The 15,869-nt window shown below is 38.8% G+C and overlaps 1 protein-coding gene across 5 annotated transcripts in view; it reads left to right on the top strand.

The window, feature by feature from the left end:
• The window catches only part of TTC21B (tetratricopeptide repeat domain 21B), a 94,117-nt gene extending 79,022 nt beyond the window's left edge, over positions 1-15,095 (top strand). For 3 of the 5 annotated variants that reach the window (XM_004004638.6, XM_060411118.1, XM_060411121.1), the window contains 4 exons: positions 4,975-5,199; positions 8,899-9,019; positions 13,071-13,138; positions 14,541-15,095. In XM_004004638.6, coding sequence (XP_004004687.3) covers positions 4,975-5,199; positions 8,899-9,019; positions 13,071-13,138; positions 14,541-14,618 — 492 coding nt within the window. In that variant the 3' untranslated portion in view covers positions 14,619-15,095. Of the gene's footprint in view, positions 1-4,974; positions 6,029-8,898; positions 9,020-13,070; positions 13,139-14,540 lie in introns of those variants that run through there. The other 2 variants (XM_060411117.1, XM_060411116.1) reach the window with 2 other exon arrangements.
• The last annotated feature ends 774 nt before the right edge of the window (positions 15,096-15,869 follow it).

Below are 15,869 nucleotides of genomic sequence, written 5' to 3' on the forward strand. Positions count from 1 at the left end.
TGGTGGGGTAACCTTTCCCTTCTTCAGGGGATCTTCCCAACCCAGGGATCAAACCCAGGTCTCCCACGTTGCAGGCAGATTCTTTACCAGCTGAGCCACAAGGGAAGCCCAAGAAAACTGGAGTGGGGAGCCTATCCCTTCTCCAGCGGATCTTCCCGAGCCAGGAATCATCCCGGGGTCTCCTGCATTGCAGGCAGACTCTTTATGAACTGAGCTATCAGGGAAGCCCATACCAGCTTGCATTCCCACCAACAGTGTAAAAGGGTTCCCTTTTCTCCATACCCTCTCCATTATTTATTGTTTGTAGATTTTTTGATGGCAGTCCTTCTGGCTGGCATGAGATGATGCCTCATTGTGCTTTTGATTTGCATTTCTCTAATAATGAGTAATTTTTGGAGAAATTTCTGTTTAGTTCTTCGGCCCACTTTTTGATTGGGTTGATTCATTTTTCTGGTATTGAGCTGCATCACTCTCACCATTTTTATTCAACATAGTTTTGGAACTTCTAACCACAGCAATCAGAGAAGAAAAAGAACCAGACTGGAAAAGAAGAAGTTAAACTGTCACTGTTTGCAGATGACATGATACTATACATAGAAGACCCTAAAGATGCTACTAGAAAACAACTAGAACTCATCAATGAATTTGGTTAAGTTGCAGGTTACAAAATTAATACACAGAACTCTGTTGCATTTCTATATACTAACAATGAAAGAGCAGAAAGAGAAATTCAAGAAGCAATTCCATGTACCATTACATCAAAAAGAATAAAATATCTAGAAATGAGCCTACCTAAGGAGAGTACATCATGAGAAACGTTGGACTGGAAGAAACACAAGCTGGAATCAAGATTGCCAGGAGAAATATCAATAACCTCAGATATGCAAATGACACCACCCTTATGGCAGAAAGTGAAGAGGAGCTAAAAAGCCTCTTGATGAAAGTGAAAGAGGAGAGTGAAAAAGTTGGCTTAAAGCTCAACATTCAGAAAATGAAGATCATGGCATCTGGTCCCATCACTTCATGGGAGATAGATGGGGAAACAGTGGTAACAGTGTCAGACTTTATTTTTTTGGGCTCCAAAATCACTGCAGATGGTGACTGCAGCCATGAAATTAAAAGACGCTTACTCCTTGGAAGAAAAGTTATGACCAACCTAGACAGTATATTCAAAAGAAGAGACATTACTTTGCCGACTAAGGTCCATCTAGTCAAGGCTATGGTTTTTCCTGTGGTCATGTATGGATGTGAGAGTTGGACTGTGAAGAAGGCTGAGCGCTGAAGAATTGATGCTTTTGAAGTGTGGTGTTGGAGAAGACTCTTGAGAGTCCCTTGGACTGCAAGGAGATCCAACCAGTCCATTCTGAAGGAGATCAACCCTGGGATTTCTTTGGAAGGAATGATGCTAAAGCTGAAGCTCCAGTACTTTGGCCACCTCATGCGAAGAGTTGACTCATTGGAAAAGACTCTGATGCTGGGAGGGATTGGGGGCAGGAGGAGAAGGGGACGACTGGGGATGAGATGGCTGGATGGCATCACAGACTCGATGGACGTGAGTCTGAGTGAACTCCAGGAGATGGTGATGGACAGGGAGGCCTGGTGTGCTCGATTCATGGGGTCGCAAAGAGTCTGACACAACTGAGCGACTGAACTGAACTGGACTGAAGGAGACAAAGGATGAGATGGTTGGATGGCATCACCAACTCAGTGGACATGGGTTTGGGTAGAGTCCGGCAGTTGGTGATAGACAGGGAGGCCTGCTGTGCTGCGGTACATGGGGTCTCAAAGAGTCGGATACAACTGAGCAACTGAAGCTGATGATGATGAAGGAGACAAAAGACCTGTACTCCAAAAACTAGAAGATGCTGATGAAATAAATAAAAAAAACAGATGGAAAGTTATACCATGTTCATGGATTGGAAGAATCAATATCGTCAAAATGACTATGCTACCCAAGGGAATCAACAGAGTCAATGCAAACCCCATCAAATTACCAATGCTATTTTTCACAGAAATAGAGCAAAAAAGTCTCAAATTTTGTATGGACACACAAAAGACCCCAAATATTCAAAGCAATCTTGAGAAAGAATAACAGCTAGAGGAATCAGACATCCTGACTTCAGACTATAATACAAAGCTACAGTCATCAAAACAGTATGGTACTGTCACAAAAATAGAAGTATACATCAATGGAACAGCATTCCAAAAAAAACAGAAATAAGCCTATGCACCTGTAGTTAATTAATCTGTAACAAAGGAGGCAAAACTACACAATGTCAGAAAGACAGTCTTTTCCACAAACGGTGCTAGGAAAACTGGACAGCCACATGTAAAAAAAAATGAAATTACATTATTCCTTAACTCCATACACAAAAATAAGTCAAAATGGATTAAAGACCTAAATGTTGGACTGGACATTTTAAATCTATTAGAGGAAAACATAGGCAGAATACTCTGTGACATAAATCACAGCAATATCTTTTTCAGTCCACCCCCCAGAATAATGGAAGTAAAAGAAAAAATAAGTGGGACTACTTAAACTCAAAAGCTTTTGCATAACAAAGGAAACAATAAAGAAAATGAAACGACAGCCCACAGATTGGGAGAAAATATTTGCAAATGATGTGACTGATGACGGATTAGTCTCCAAAATTTATAAACAGCTTATGACACTTAATAGCATCAAGCAAACAACCCACTCAAAAAATGGGCCAAAGACTTGAATAAACATTTCTCTAAAGAGTATATACAGTTGGCCAATAGGCACATGAAAATATGTTCAACATTGTTAGTTATTAGAGAAATGCAAATCATAACTACAATGAGATATCACCTCACACTGGTCAGAATGGCTATCATCAAAAAATTCACAAATGCTGGAGAGCGTGTGGAGAGAAGGGAACCCTCCTGCATTGGTGGTGGGAATGTAAATTGCTACACCCACCGTGGAGAACAGTATGGAGGTTCCTTTAAAAACTAAAAACAGCTACTGTATGAGCCTGCAGTCCTATTCCTGCGCATGTATCTAGAGAAAAACATGGCCCCCAAAGATACATGCACCCCAGTGTTCTCTGCAGCACTGTTTACAATAGCCAGGACATGGAAACAACCTAAATATCCCTCGAGAGAAGAATAAAGAAGATGTGGTACATACATCCAATGGAATATTACTCAGCCATTAAAAAGAGTGAAATAAGGCCGCTTACAACAACATGGATGGACCTAGAGAGTGTTGTGCTGAGTAAAGTAAATCAGACAGAAAAGAGGAAACATCATATGACATCCGTTATATCTGGAATCTAAACAGTAATGATACAAATGATCTTATTTACCAAACAGACACTCAGATGAGAAATGAACTCATGGTTGCAGGAGGGGGAAGTGATAGTTAAGGACTTTGGGAAGGTTATGTGCACTCTCTATATTTAAAATGGATAACCAACAAAAGCCTATTGTATAGCACATGGAACTCTGCTCAATGTTACGTGCCAGCCTGGATGGGAAAGGGGTTTGGGGAAGAATGTACTTAATCACTCAGTCGTGTCTGACTCTTTGCAACCCCATGGACTGAAGCCTGCCAGGCTTCTCTGTCCATGGGGATTTTCCAGGCCAGAGTATTGGAGTAGGTTGCCATGCCTTCCTCCAGGGGATCTTCCCAACCCAGGGATCAAACCCACGTCTCCCGCATTGGAGGCAGATTCTTTACCATCAGAGCCACCAAAAAAGCCCAAGAATACTGGAGTGAGTAGCCTATCCCTTCTCCAGGAGATCTTCCTGACCCAGGAATTAAACTGGTGTCTCCTGCATTTACAGGTGGATTCTTTAGCAGCTGAGCAATGGATACATGTATATGTATGGCTAAGTCCCTTCCCTGTTCACCTAAAACTATCACAACATTGTTAGTTGGCTATACCCAATACAAAGTGTTTCTGGTGTTAAAAACAATAATAATAATGAAATTTTTAAAAAAGCTAAAGGGAAAAAAAAAGAACTGGCAAATTTGTGACACACATACAAAAGAAATCATAATCCCTCTGCAGAAATTTAAGAAGCACTTTAGCTTTATCAGATACATACTCATTATTGCTTTGGTATGTTAATTTTCTGAATAGATGGCTAGTGCTGGGATTCTCCAGGCAAGAGCACTGGAGTGGGTTGCCATTTCCTTCTCCAGGTGATCTTCTGAACCCAGGGATTGAACCCAGGTCTCCTGCACTGCAGGCAGATTCGTCACCAACTGAGCCACCAGGGAAGCCCCTCTCCATTGTATACCAGTTTTTATTAGCTTGTTGATTTCACAGAATGACATTTTCTAACTCTGAACTCTGTCTTTAAAAAGATAACATCTTATAGTCACTATTAAGGATCTGCAGAGTCCAAATCTAAAGGCATCTTTTAAGGCATGAGTTTATTTCATATAATTTCCAAGTGATTAATTCATTGCATGCCTTAATAACATTTCACTGGTCACACTTTATTGGAAGAAAAGGCCTTTGAATAAAATGAAAAGGGATAGGAAAAGGAGCAATGGAAGTCAGTCTAGATAAGGAATATCATTTGCAGGTATATCATTCTGTTGGTTATCTGATTTACAGGTGAAATAACTAAGGAACCAGAATGATAAATATACAATTAGGACTACATTGAGGTAGAATTTTATTTTTTTCTATTTCTGTACAAAACCAAAACAGTCAATCCCATTAAAGATCAACTTGTCCTTATTGCCTGGAATTGTGTGGTTATGGCACTTGCCTTCTTACTGAATTCCCTTGACCAGATGGTTCTTCCTGGTAGCTTGAGGTTAGTTGATGTGCTAAATAATGACCATATCACAGTATTTAAGTGAAGCCAGAGACAGAATCCACAGGGCAGTCCGTATGTTATGTGGCACTTGCTACTTTCCATGTGTTTCTCTTTGAAACATGAGCCATTTTATGTTTGTATCTAGGGGTCTGAATGTCTGTTTTGTTACAGAAGGATCATGTTCCAGCACTTTTGGGAATGGCAACAGCTCATATGATCTTGAAACAAACTCCCCGGGCCCGAAATCAGCTGAAGCGGATTGCGAAAATGAACTGGAATCCTATTGATGCTGAGGACTTTGAGAGGAGTTGGCTGCTGCTTGCTGATATTTATATTCAGTCAGCAAAATACGACATGGCCGAGGAACTGATAAAACGGTGCCTGCGGCATAACAGGGTAGGTGCTGTGCTTAGTTGTGTTCAACTCTTTGCGACCCTGTGGTCTGTAGCCGTCCAGGCTCCTTTGTCCATGGGGATCTCCAGGCAAGAATACTGGAGTGGGATACCATGCCCTCCAGAGGATCTTCCCAGCCCAGGGATCAAACCCAAGTCTCCTGCGTTGCAGGCAGATTCTTTACCGACTGAGCCACCAGGGAAGCCCAAGAATACTAGAGTGGGTAGCTTGTCCCTTCTCCAGGGGATCTTCCCGACCCAGGAATCAAACCAGAGTCTCCTGCGTTGCAGGCATTTTACCAGCTGAGCTACCAGGGAAGCCCACGGGGGAGGAGACTGAGGAGGAAAGAGTGATTGTTAGCCTTGGTTGTATAAACATTCTGTAATGGGCTTTAGAGAGTACTGGTCCATTTCTAGGGATTTCTCTGTGTTTTTGGAAAATTAAATGTTTATTTCTACCACAATCAGGATATAAGCATTAATAATAAAAAAAGCTATTTGCCCTTGAAAATAAAATAAAGATGTATGCAGTTTCAAGTTTCAGCTGTGGTTTGCCCTGCTTACCAAAAGTGTTTTGGAATGTCAAGCATCTGCCTGTGATTACCCATCTCATCCCAGAACTAAATGCAAATCGCAGAAGAACATTAATTGCGGACGTCTGTCCCTCCTATTAAATGCTCCTGATGAATTTACAGCAGCTGCATGTTGTTTTCACATTATTAGAAGACACTCTGCATAATGTATTTTATGGGGGGAAGTCTTTTCAGCATTTAATTTGATTTAATAAAATGTCCTTATCGTGAGGTATAAAATTAAAAATCTTGAAGTCTTTAGAATTTAAGGCTGTTTACTAACAGTGCATTTTGGTGTTTAATAGCCCCCAAAAGGATGTCTTTTTATGACCTTTTTTAAAGTTAAGAATGTTCCTATTTACTGAGAAATAATTGTGCTCAATTTAGAAACTTAAGGGTATTTATCTTTATGGATTCTTATCAGTTACTTCAAAATCTTAATCACAGTAAATCTATGTTTTATTCTCTTTGAGCCAGTTAGAATTCGAAGTGGATCATTTGTTTTTTAAAGAGAAGTCATGATCACCTAATACTATTAAGTTACTCTTTTAGGGACTTGAAAAACTGAAAGTATTAAGACATTTATCAACTTATGGTTTGTACATGTGATTTAAGTTGCATTGGCCTTAATACTTATTAATTGGCCACAATACTTACTAATAGACTTTAAAAAATCTTAAGCGCCAAATAACTGACCTCTGTAAATGAGATTTCACGGAATTAAGGTTTCGATACAGATAGAATTTCAATTTGCCAGAACTCAGACAGCAGTACATTGCATGGTTGAACATGATGGCTGGTTTGGAGGTTAAATATGATGGTTATTTAAGCATGTTCATATGGGAAGCATGAGATTCAGGAACTGGAGCTTAGAAACTTTGAGTTATATACTTTAAAAATGGAGAGCATCCAGATCTGGGGCAGGAAATGTACAAGATGCAACTAGACCATCCTGTCATACCAGATGGCAAGGAAGCTATCAGAGATGATTGGAGTCATTTCAGGGACTCCAGAGCCAACTTGAGGACACTCCCACTAGCCAAAGTTAAGACACTTCAGGCATCAATAATGACTGCATTGAATAACACACCAAATATGTTTAAATCCATGAGTTTACAAAGATATAAAAAAGAAAAACCTAATTGGTCACCACTGAAATATGCTAATAAACTGTTATTTCTAAAGCTGACAAGTAAAGGGAAAGAAGTATCTCTCCTGCCTTTTCTGTGTGAATAATACTGCTGGGAAATGAAATGATGGAAAAGGAGATGTTTCTCATTATAGATGTTGTCCAGCTAATGAAGAAATGAGGAAAGAATGATAGAATGTCCCTATTTTCCAACCATTATGAATTAATGAATGGGTATAACATCACAAGACATTATGTGCTCCTGAATGAAGAACACACTATCAGACAGTCAGACTGGGGGTGAGACAAGTGAAACACTCACTCTGGGTCCAAACTTCAAAGGGACACTTAATGTAATTATCTTAAGTGATCCTGCTGTAACAAAGTATCAGAGACTGGGTGGCTTATAAACAACACAAGTTTATTCTCACAGTTTTGTTAATAGATGCTGGAGTCTGCGATCAGGATGCCAGCATGATTAGGTTCTGGTGATGGCCCACTTCCCTCTTGCCGACTGCTGAGTTCTCATTGTGTCTTCACAGGGCAGAAAAAAAGAGTAGGAGAGCTCTCTCTGTGCTCCCTTTTATAAGGGCACTAATTTCATTCAGGAGGGCTCCACCCAAATTACCCTCCCCAAAGCCTCACTTCCTAATACCATCACATTGGATGTTAGGATTTCAGCATATAAATTTAGGGGGACATAAACACTCAGTGCATCACAGTAATCAAAATGAATGATATTTAATGCAATATTTTTTAAATTTAAAAAAAAAGTATCAAAATGTGAAACAGGATCTTACAGTGCTATGCTGAGCTCTATTGAAGCCTTAAGCAAAAGGGTAAATGTGTATGTACCCTGATCCCATGTTTATATTTTTTAATGGTTAATAGTTTTCATGAAAATATTATTGGTGTATCTTCTTGAATTAAAGGAAAGTAAAATTACAGTAAATAGAAAAATAACGTTAAAATAACAAACAACATATGAGTTTTAATATACTTTCCTGTTTTTCAAATTTTTTTAACTTAACATTCTGGGGAAAAAATAGCAATTATAAGATACCTAAAAACATGTATACAGCATTGTGCATTTTTGCTTTTTCCTGAGGAGCAATGTGGCTTGGCAGAGCAGCGATCTATGAAGTAAGCAGCTTCATCTCTTTCCCTCAAATCAAAATCAGATCCAAACCTCTAGATCTAATACAATTTCCAGGAAATATCAATGACATAGGAATGTATTATATAACTACCACAAGGATGCCCTCAACTAAATATGGGCTGTGAGAAACTCTAGGATAAACATTCATATTTTTCCTACATTTAATTGCAAGGAGAGAGAGAGAGAGAGAGGAAACCTCTAGATCAAAAGGAAGCTTAGGGACATTTCAAATCAGTTATAGTGTGTGGGCCTTATTTAGATCCTCATCCTGACAAGCAAATAAAAAATTATGTTAAGGCTATTTGAAATTTAAATAGTGACTATATATTTGGTAATGTCAAGGAGTTGTTATATTTTAGGTATGATAATTTGTGGTTATGACTAAAGAAAGTCCTTATTTTAAATAGATATACTAAAATATTTATGAATGCAATGATATAGTATCTGAGGATTTTTTATCTGACAATACAGAGGGACAAATATGGGGTAGAAGTGAGACAGTATTAGGCGTTAATTGTTAAAGAAATGGATTCATGGGGTCCACTATACTGTCATTTCTATATCTGTTAAAATTATTTGTAAGAAAAAGTGTTAAGTATATGTATAAAACATGCCCTTCCCTCTCACCCAGAAATCCTGATTCTGTAGATTTGGGATAGGGGCTTGGCATCAGAATCTTTTTAAGTCCCACAGATGATGTGATTGCATAGCCAAGATTGAAAACCACAGTTTTATGGGCCATTTAAATAAGTTAATATGATTGACCTCTATAGTCATAAGCACTCCATAAAATCTTAGTGGTATCAAGCTTAATCTATTGATACATCTTGTATTTATTTGTAGTCATGCTGCAAAGCTTATGAATATATGGGCTACATTATGGAGAAAGAGCAAGCATATATGGACGCTGCCTTAAACTATGAGATGGCATGGAAACATGGCAACCAGACAAACCCAGCAGTAGGTGAGTTTAACATCTGAACAGTAGGTTTTCACCGGAAATGTGGGTTTTATGTGTAAGCCTTCATTTAAATGAATTTGATTTTCTTGTTAAGGACAAAATATACATTAACAGCCAACATCCTTTGTCATTCCTGAGAAATAAATTTTACATTCCTAATAGATTATTAGCTGCTAATTTACTAGGTATAGTTTGCTGAGATTCAAACTCGACCTCAGTTGCCTTAGAGGACATCTAGTCTAATTCTGCCCCTTTTTCTCCCTTCACCTTCTAATTGAAAAATGTAATACTGTGGGAGAAAGTGTTCATTGTGAAAGAAGTGAGAAAAACATTGCATTAAATCAAGTTCTGCTGGTTGCTTTACTGCAAAACTTCTCAAAGACTCTAAGCCCTAATATGCATTGTGGTGGATATCACGTAGAGAACATGTTTCCCACGATAAGTTGACTGTGGAACTTTTTTTTTTGCCCTGAGCATCTGGAAACATCATCCTGTCCCAGGGGTAGACTGTTGGTTTGAGGAAGGCTAGTCGCCAAGGTCCCTAACAGATGGGCGGCACCTGGAATATTCTTAGTGACCACTGACAGCCACGTTGTGAGGGAGCTCCCCCCAGGCTTCTCTTTGTGTTGAGCTGGAATCAGCTTCATTGACACTGCCCTGTCTGTTCTCTGGAGCAACCCACAGAGTTCTCCCCCACTTACACATAGTGGCCCTCGAACTGCAAACTCTGTCACGTCTCTCCTCAGTTTCTCTCCAGACTGTTCTCAGGCGCTTCTTCATTCTTCCCAAGACTTGCTTTCAAGTCTTTCACCCTCCTTGCTGTCTCCTGGAAACTCTCAAATAGTATTTCCCAAACTTGCTTTGGAATACTGGGTGAGATACTGATAGTTACTTCTTTAGAAAAAAGAGTTGACCATGAAGAGATTAGATTTCATGGCCAGGTAAGTTTGGAAAAGGCCGTATTTGTCCATGTCCCTCCTGATCTGTTTCACTAGAAATGAAAAAATTGTTAAGTGTGATTTAAGAACAAATTGTATGCATAATGAAGCTTTTTTTTTTTATGAGGCATTCAGTGGTTGATAATTCAACTCAAGATGACATCTTGTCTTTTTAGCATTGGTGTCAGGATAATGACTCATATTTAATCTACAGTCAGATAGGTCATCTTTAAACTTACTGTTGTCAGTTCAGGAGTTCCCCTACTTTTTCTCAGGTCTGTTACTTTACTAGACTTGCTCAGAGCACAGAAACTAATTTGTAGATAGTATTTTTCCTTCTCGGGTTTTGTTCATGTTACAAATAAAGTCAGCTTATAATATGAAAATTCCTTAAAATCTTTAAAATATATGTAATTCTGATGCTTTATTCCCCAGAAGGAATGCAATTAGAAGTTTAGTTAAATATTCTGTTCCTTCAAAGACCAGCAAATAGATTCCAGGTCACTCGTTCTTTCATTGTATTCTTTGAACTTTATAGGTGACTTTATTAGCTCCTCTGACCTCTCTTTAAAGACATTTCTCTGAGGCTCTCAGTTAATTCTTACAGTTTCTTTTTTTAAGATTATCATTGCATCCAATACTCCCAGCCTTTCTGGCCAAGTTCATGATGCATTTTTTTCATCTGTCAGGAAATCCTAAGTCATAGTTGTGTTCTTTTCATAGAATTCAAGCTTGAGCACTGTCACTGTGAAAGACACCAGAACTGAGAGTCGTGTTTCTCTCGTCACAGTCCTTCCCAGGTTATGTGACAGTCGCTGGGCTGTTCACACTGTTTGTGTTTTTGTTTTCTTGCTTTCACGAGCTCAGGCTTTCTCCTCCCATTTTTTTTTTTTTCCTGATTACACAAAGGGTTGAATTCTTAGGAGCCTGACAGGTGTAATGAAACTGCGGTGCCCATGTTCTTTGCCGTGTGTAGCTCTTCATTTCCTCTCTAAAGTTTTTTTTTGAAGGAAATGATCTATCAAGTTTGTTTCAATATGACAACTTTGTGCTTCTAATTTAGTGTTTACACAGTTAAAAAAAATCAGTATTTGTGTGGTACTCTGAAATTTTTTTAAAGCATTTCGCAAGTGTTTCATTTGATCTTTAAATTTACAATAAGAGATAGCAGGGTTATCATCCCCATTTTTGGATGCAGAAACTTGAAATTGACAGCCAACGGTAACTTGCCTAAGGTCTCAAAGGTCTTCCTAGTCAGGAAGCCGGAAACCAAAAGTTATGTCCAGGTTTTTTGGGCTCTAGTTTCCATATTTGGCATGACATCTTTGTTGTCCTTTTTAAATGTCACAAACTATTTATTATTCTGTTTTATAATTCCTTTCTAATGATATCAAGTTTACCTCTCTGATAACTGTTTCCATCTTGGACATTTCTAATTGTGTCTGTGTGTGTGAATTGAATACTGTGAATTTTAGATAATTTCTATTCCTTCCTTCTTACTACCATGATTGCATTAAGCCAATAATTCTTTTAAAACATTGTTTTGAAATTCTAAAAAATTTCTTCAAGGGTCCTTTGATTAAAGTCCAAGAGCAGCATTCAAATTTCCTTTTCATATTTTTAAGTGGTAAAGCAAAATATATTATTAGTTGCATATTATTTTGCATTGTGTTATATTTTATTTATTGAATCTACTTTTTCATCTCCTTAGTTACTTGCTTACTACTACTTGCTTACTACTAAAGGAACTAAGGAGATGAAATTAGCATTCTTATTATAGAACAACAGTTATTTAAGAATGTATTAAAACTTTCTTCAAAAATGTCAGTATTTGGACTTCCATGGTGGTCCAACTGTTTAAGAATCTGCCTGCCAATGCAGGGCACATAGGTTCAATCCCTGGTCTGGGGATATTCCACATGCTCTGGGGCCATGCGCCACAACTTCTGAGCCTGCGCACCTAGAACCTGTACTCCACAACAAGAGAAACCACCGCAGGGAGAAGCCCGAACACCGCACTGAAAGAGTAGCTCCTGCTCATCACACCTGGAGAGAGCCCTCTCATTGCCATTACTAGAGAAAGCAGGTGCACAGTAAGACCCAGTACAGCCAAAAATAGTAACTAAAAATTTTAAATAAATAATCCTTGCAGTGTGCCATTTCGCCATCACATGCGGCTGACGTGGCCGTCCAATGACTAACCGTCTGCCTTCTGACTCACCCCCTGCTGCGCCTCCCTCTGCCCCCGCCTGCTGTGCGGCCGTCTGCGCCCCCCCCCCCCCGGCCCCCGCTGCGCCGCCCTCTGCCCCCCCACCGCTGCGCCGCCCTCTGCCCCCCCGCTGTGCCGCCCTCTGCGCGCCCCCCGCCCTGCGCCGCCCTCTGCCCCCCGCTGCTGCGCCGCCCTCTGCCCCCCTGCTGCGCCGCCCTCTGCCCCCCTGCCCTCCAGCTCCCTTTGCCTGCTGGGTCTCCCTCCACCATTGGCCTCTCCCCGTGCAGTTCTCTTTGCCGAACAGAATTCTTTCTTCCCACCCGCTTGGCCTACATTATGCCTCTTCCTTCAGGTTTCACACATTACCTGACACCCACCCCAGATTTCTTGTTACAGTGCTCTTGGCCTGTGCCTTTATTTCATAGCATTTGTTTCAGTTTTGAAATCATTCACGTACTTCCATAATGACTTAAATACCGTTCGTTCTTTCCTAACAGAATGTAAATCTCAGGAACCAGTTTGCCTGATGTGTTAAGTACATCAGTACTGTGTAAAGGGATAGCTGTGTTATCAGCTATTACTGCTCTATGATCAGTTTTTACTGTAATCTGAAACAAATGGGACTTTTCTGTAAGTTGCAAAACCCTATCTGTGGGATGGCCGGCCATCTTCTAGCCCAACGGTGGTCCCTGTTCCAATTCCGTTTTCTTTGATACCTGTTCTCCTTTTGGATCACTCCACCTTCTGTTATCTTACCGTTCCTATCATGGTACAGTCATCACCCTCCACTAAGAGTTCTCTAAGACTAGCATAAACAAACAAAGGAGGAAGCCAAGAAAGGTATTACTAACAGTGTGCTCTATAAATAAATAATACTATATCATTGCTGGGGGTTTTGTCTTTACAGGATACAAACTGGCATTTAATTACCTAAAAGCAAAAAGATACGTGGATGCAATTGACGTATGTCACCAGGTAACACTTACATTTATATTTCTTAAAATTTTTCAGATGTGCTATTTCCTACTTTTGTTTATTATCAAGTTGTACATGAATAGAGATAGAGGATGTACTGTTTTGGTTCAGTGCCTCGTCAGATACATCTGGAAGAAATTACTGGTTTTCAAAGTTTAGAAAATAAAGTTTACTTAAATCAAAAACATGTTTTTAACTAGGACTCAAACAAGGTTTGCCAATTTAAAGAAGGAAGCTAAACAAGAAGCATGTTAAACAAATTTAATCCTTAAGTCAGAAACTATCTGAAGAGTATTATAGATTCTCCAGGTCATTGTTCTGAATAGAAGTTCTGATATTTGTGTCCAAGTCTGGTTATTAGAGGAATCAGATTTATAAATTAAAGAGGTGTTTCTGTCATTTAAAAGTCATTCAGTTACACTTCTGTAATAGATTTCTGGACTTCCCTGATGGCTCAGACAGTAAAGACTCTGCCTGCAATGCAGGAGACCGGAGTTCGATCCCTGAGTTGGGAAGATCCGCTGGAGAAGGGAATGATTACCCACTCCAATTTTATTGCTTGGACAATTCTATGGACAGAGGAACCTGGCAGGCTGTAGTCCATGGGGTTGCAAAGCAGCAGACATGATTGAGCGACTGATTTCTGACTAAATGATCCCTTGCTAAATGACAAATTTTTGAGTTGCAGTTTCAGAATTTGCAATTTCTTTATATATACATTGTCCCATTGATATTTCATACAAGGCATTGTACTAAATATTGTTGGGAGCTCCAAGAAAAGCACCTTAGCAGAGAATTATGTAGTGTACCTTATCCCAGATAACTGTGTCAGCATCATTATAGTGAATACTTGACTCCAATGATTGCTATTGATTACTGAGTCTCTATGTAAGGCAACATTTCACATTAAGGCTAAGGTTATATATTAATTTGTGGAGTTTTGATTTTTCTTTCTTTATGACTATCACCCTACTCTTCATCTCAGTAGACCTGGAAATTTGTATGTTTCAAAATCACTCCAGGTAAATCTGATGTGTACTCTTGGGTAAAAATATCTCTAAAGATTTGTTAAATATCATGCATAAATAGCTAAATTTTAAAAAGTATCTTAAATCATTGATCATAATTGTTTTGTATAACTGATCTATTTAAGGAAATAATTATATTTGTTGTATTTTCCACATGTAGTGGTACATTTTTACCATTTTCACCTAATTACTGCTAATAGAAATAAGTATCATGTCACATCTCAGATGTCACCTTTAAAAAGCGTTGTTGTATTTGTAATATTATTATAATGTAATCCCAACTGTAATGCCATCGCTAGTAAGTTTTGTGGCTCCCCAGTTCTTGATAACGAATTTTAAGTTAAGTTTTTGTTTTATTTTGTTTGTGTTTGCAGGTTCTTGAAGCACATCCAACTTACCCCAAAATCAGAAAGGATATACTTGATAAGGCTCGCACATCTTTAAGACCTTGAAAATTATTTTAACTTTTCAAAGCAAGAAATGGAAAGAATCTGAGTTCTTCCAGTACCAAATAGGTTTAAGCTAATACTTTGTATTAGAAAGCATACTTTCTCCAGCAGAGGCTGCTGTTGCATATAAAGAGAAACACTGTGTTAAGTGGATGTCTTCCGATGGAGAAAGTGAATGAGAGCTGGTTTATTTAAGTATCTCTCCTGATTAGGTGCAGATTTGGTTTTTCTGTGGTAAAGATTATAACCCATTTCTATAAAGATTATTTTGTTAAAATCTAGATAGGTAAGTACCCTATATCTTTTCTAAGGGATATTGTTTCTTTCAGGAAATATGTTTAAAATACTATTGGTCTCTGTTAAACATTTTTGTGATATTCTCTGTTATTTCAAAGGTTTGAGTAAGTTTCCATGAAAATATTTATAAAAAAGAAAACATATTTTTAATAAACATTTTGTGAAATTTATTAACTCAAAAAACATGGTGAGTTTTGCAAATTCAGGGTAAACTACCCATGTTAACGCATAGTATTACAGAAACTGACTTTCTTAGAAGAATCTTTTGGAAAAGTATAAAGAGTGTTTGTGAGTTTCTCTTCTTTGTTGAATTGATTCTTCCTGCTTTTAATGCCAGTGAGGTTCTTTTAAGAAATAACCAGTACCTGAAATTAAATAGGTGGACCTTTATAACAATATTTAACCTTAGCCCAAAGACAAGGTCTTTCGGTGTAACTTCAGACATTGTGGCACCTGGTTGAGAATATTTTCAGTCAGCAGGGACTCACGAAGCACGCCATGTAAAAAGCAACCACATACCCCACTATCCCTAGCATTCCTGCCCCCAGCCTGGGAGAGTCACTTACTCTTTACACTGAATTGAACTTAACTTTCCCAGCTGGCACTAGTGGTAAAGAACCTGCCTGACAATGCAGGAGACTCAAGAGATGCGGGCTCGATCTCCGGGTCGGGAAGATAACCCTGGACAAGGGAATGGCAGCCCACTCCAGTATTCTAGCCTAGACAAGCCTAAGGACAAAGGAACCTGGTGGGCTACAGTCCAGTAGGGTCACACAACTGAGCATCTGAGCACAGCATAAACCTGATCTTCATAAACTCAATTCTTAGCATCATTTTCAGTGTATCTACATCTTTTTTTCAGTTGGTTTTAAAAATACAGTAAACACAGTCTTCCATTTTAACTGCATTTTCAATAAACAGTTTTTAAAAGTCTCTTCCTTTTCCTAAAGTACTTCA

Source organism: Ovis aries, chromosome 2, assembly GCF_016772045.2.
Source record: "Ovis aries strain OAR_USU_Benz2616 breed Rambouillet chromosome 2, ARS-UI_Ramb_v3.0, whole genome shotgun sequence".
Classification (NCBI taxonomy): Eukaryota; Metazoa; Chordata; class Mammalia; order Artiodactyla; family Bovidae; genus Ovis; species Ovis aries.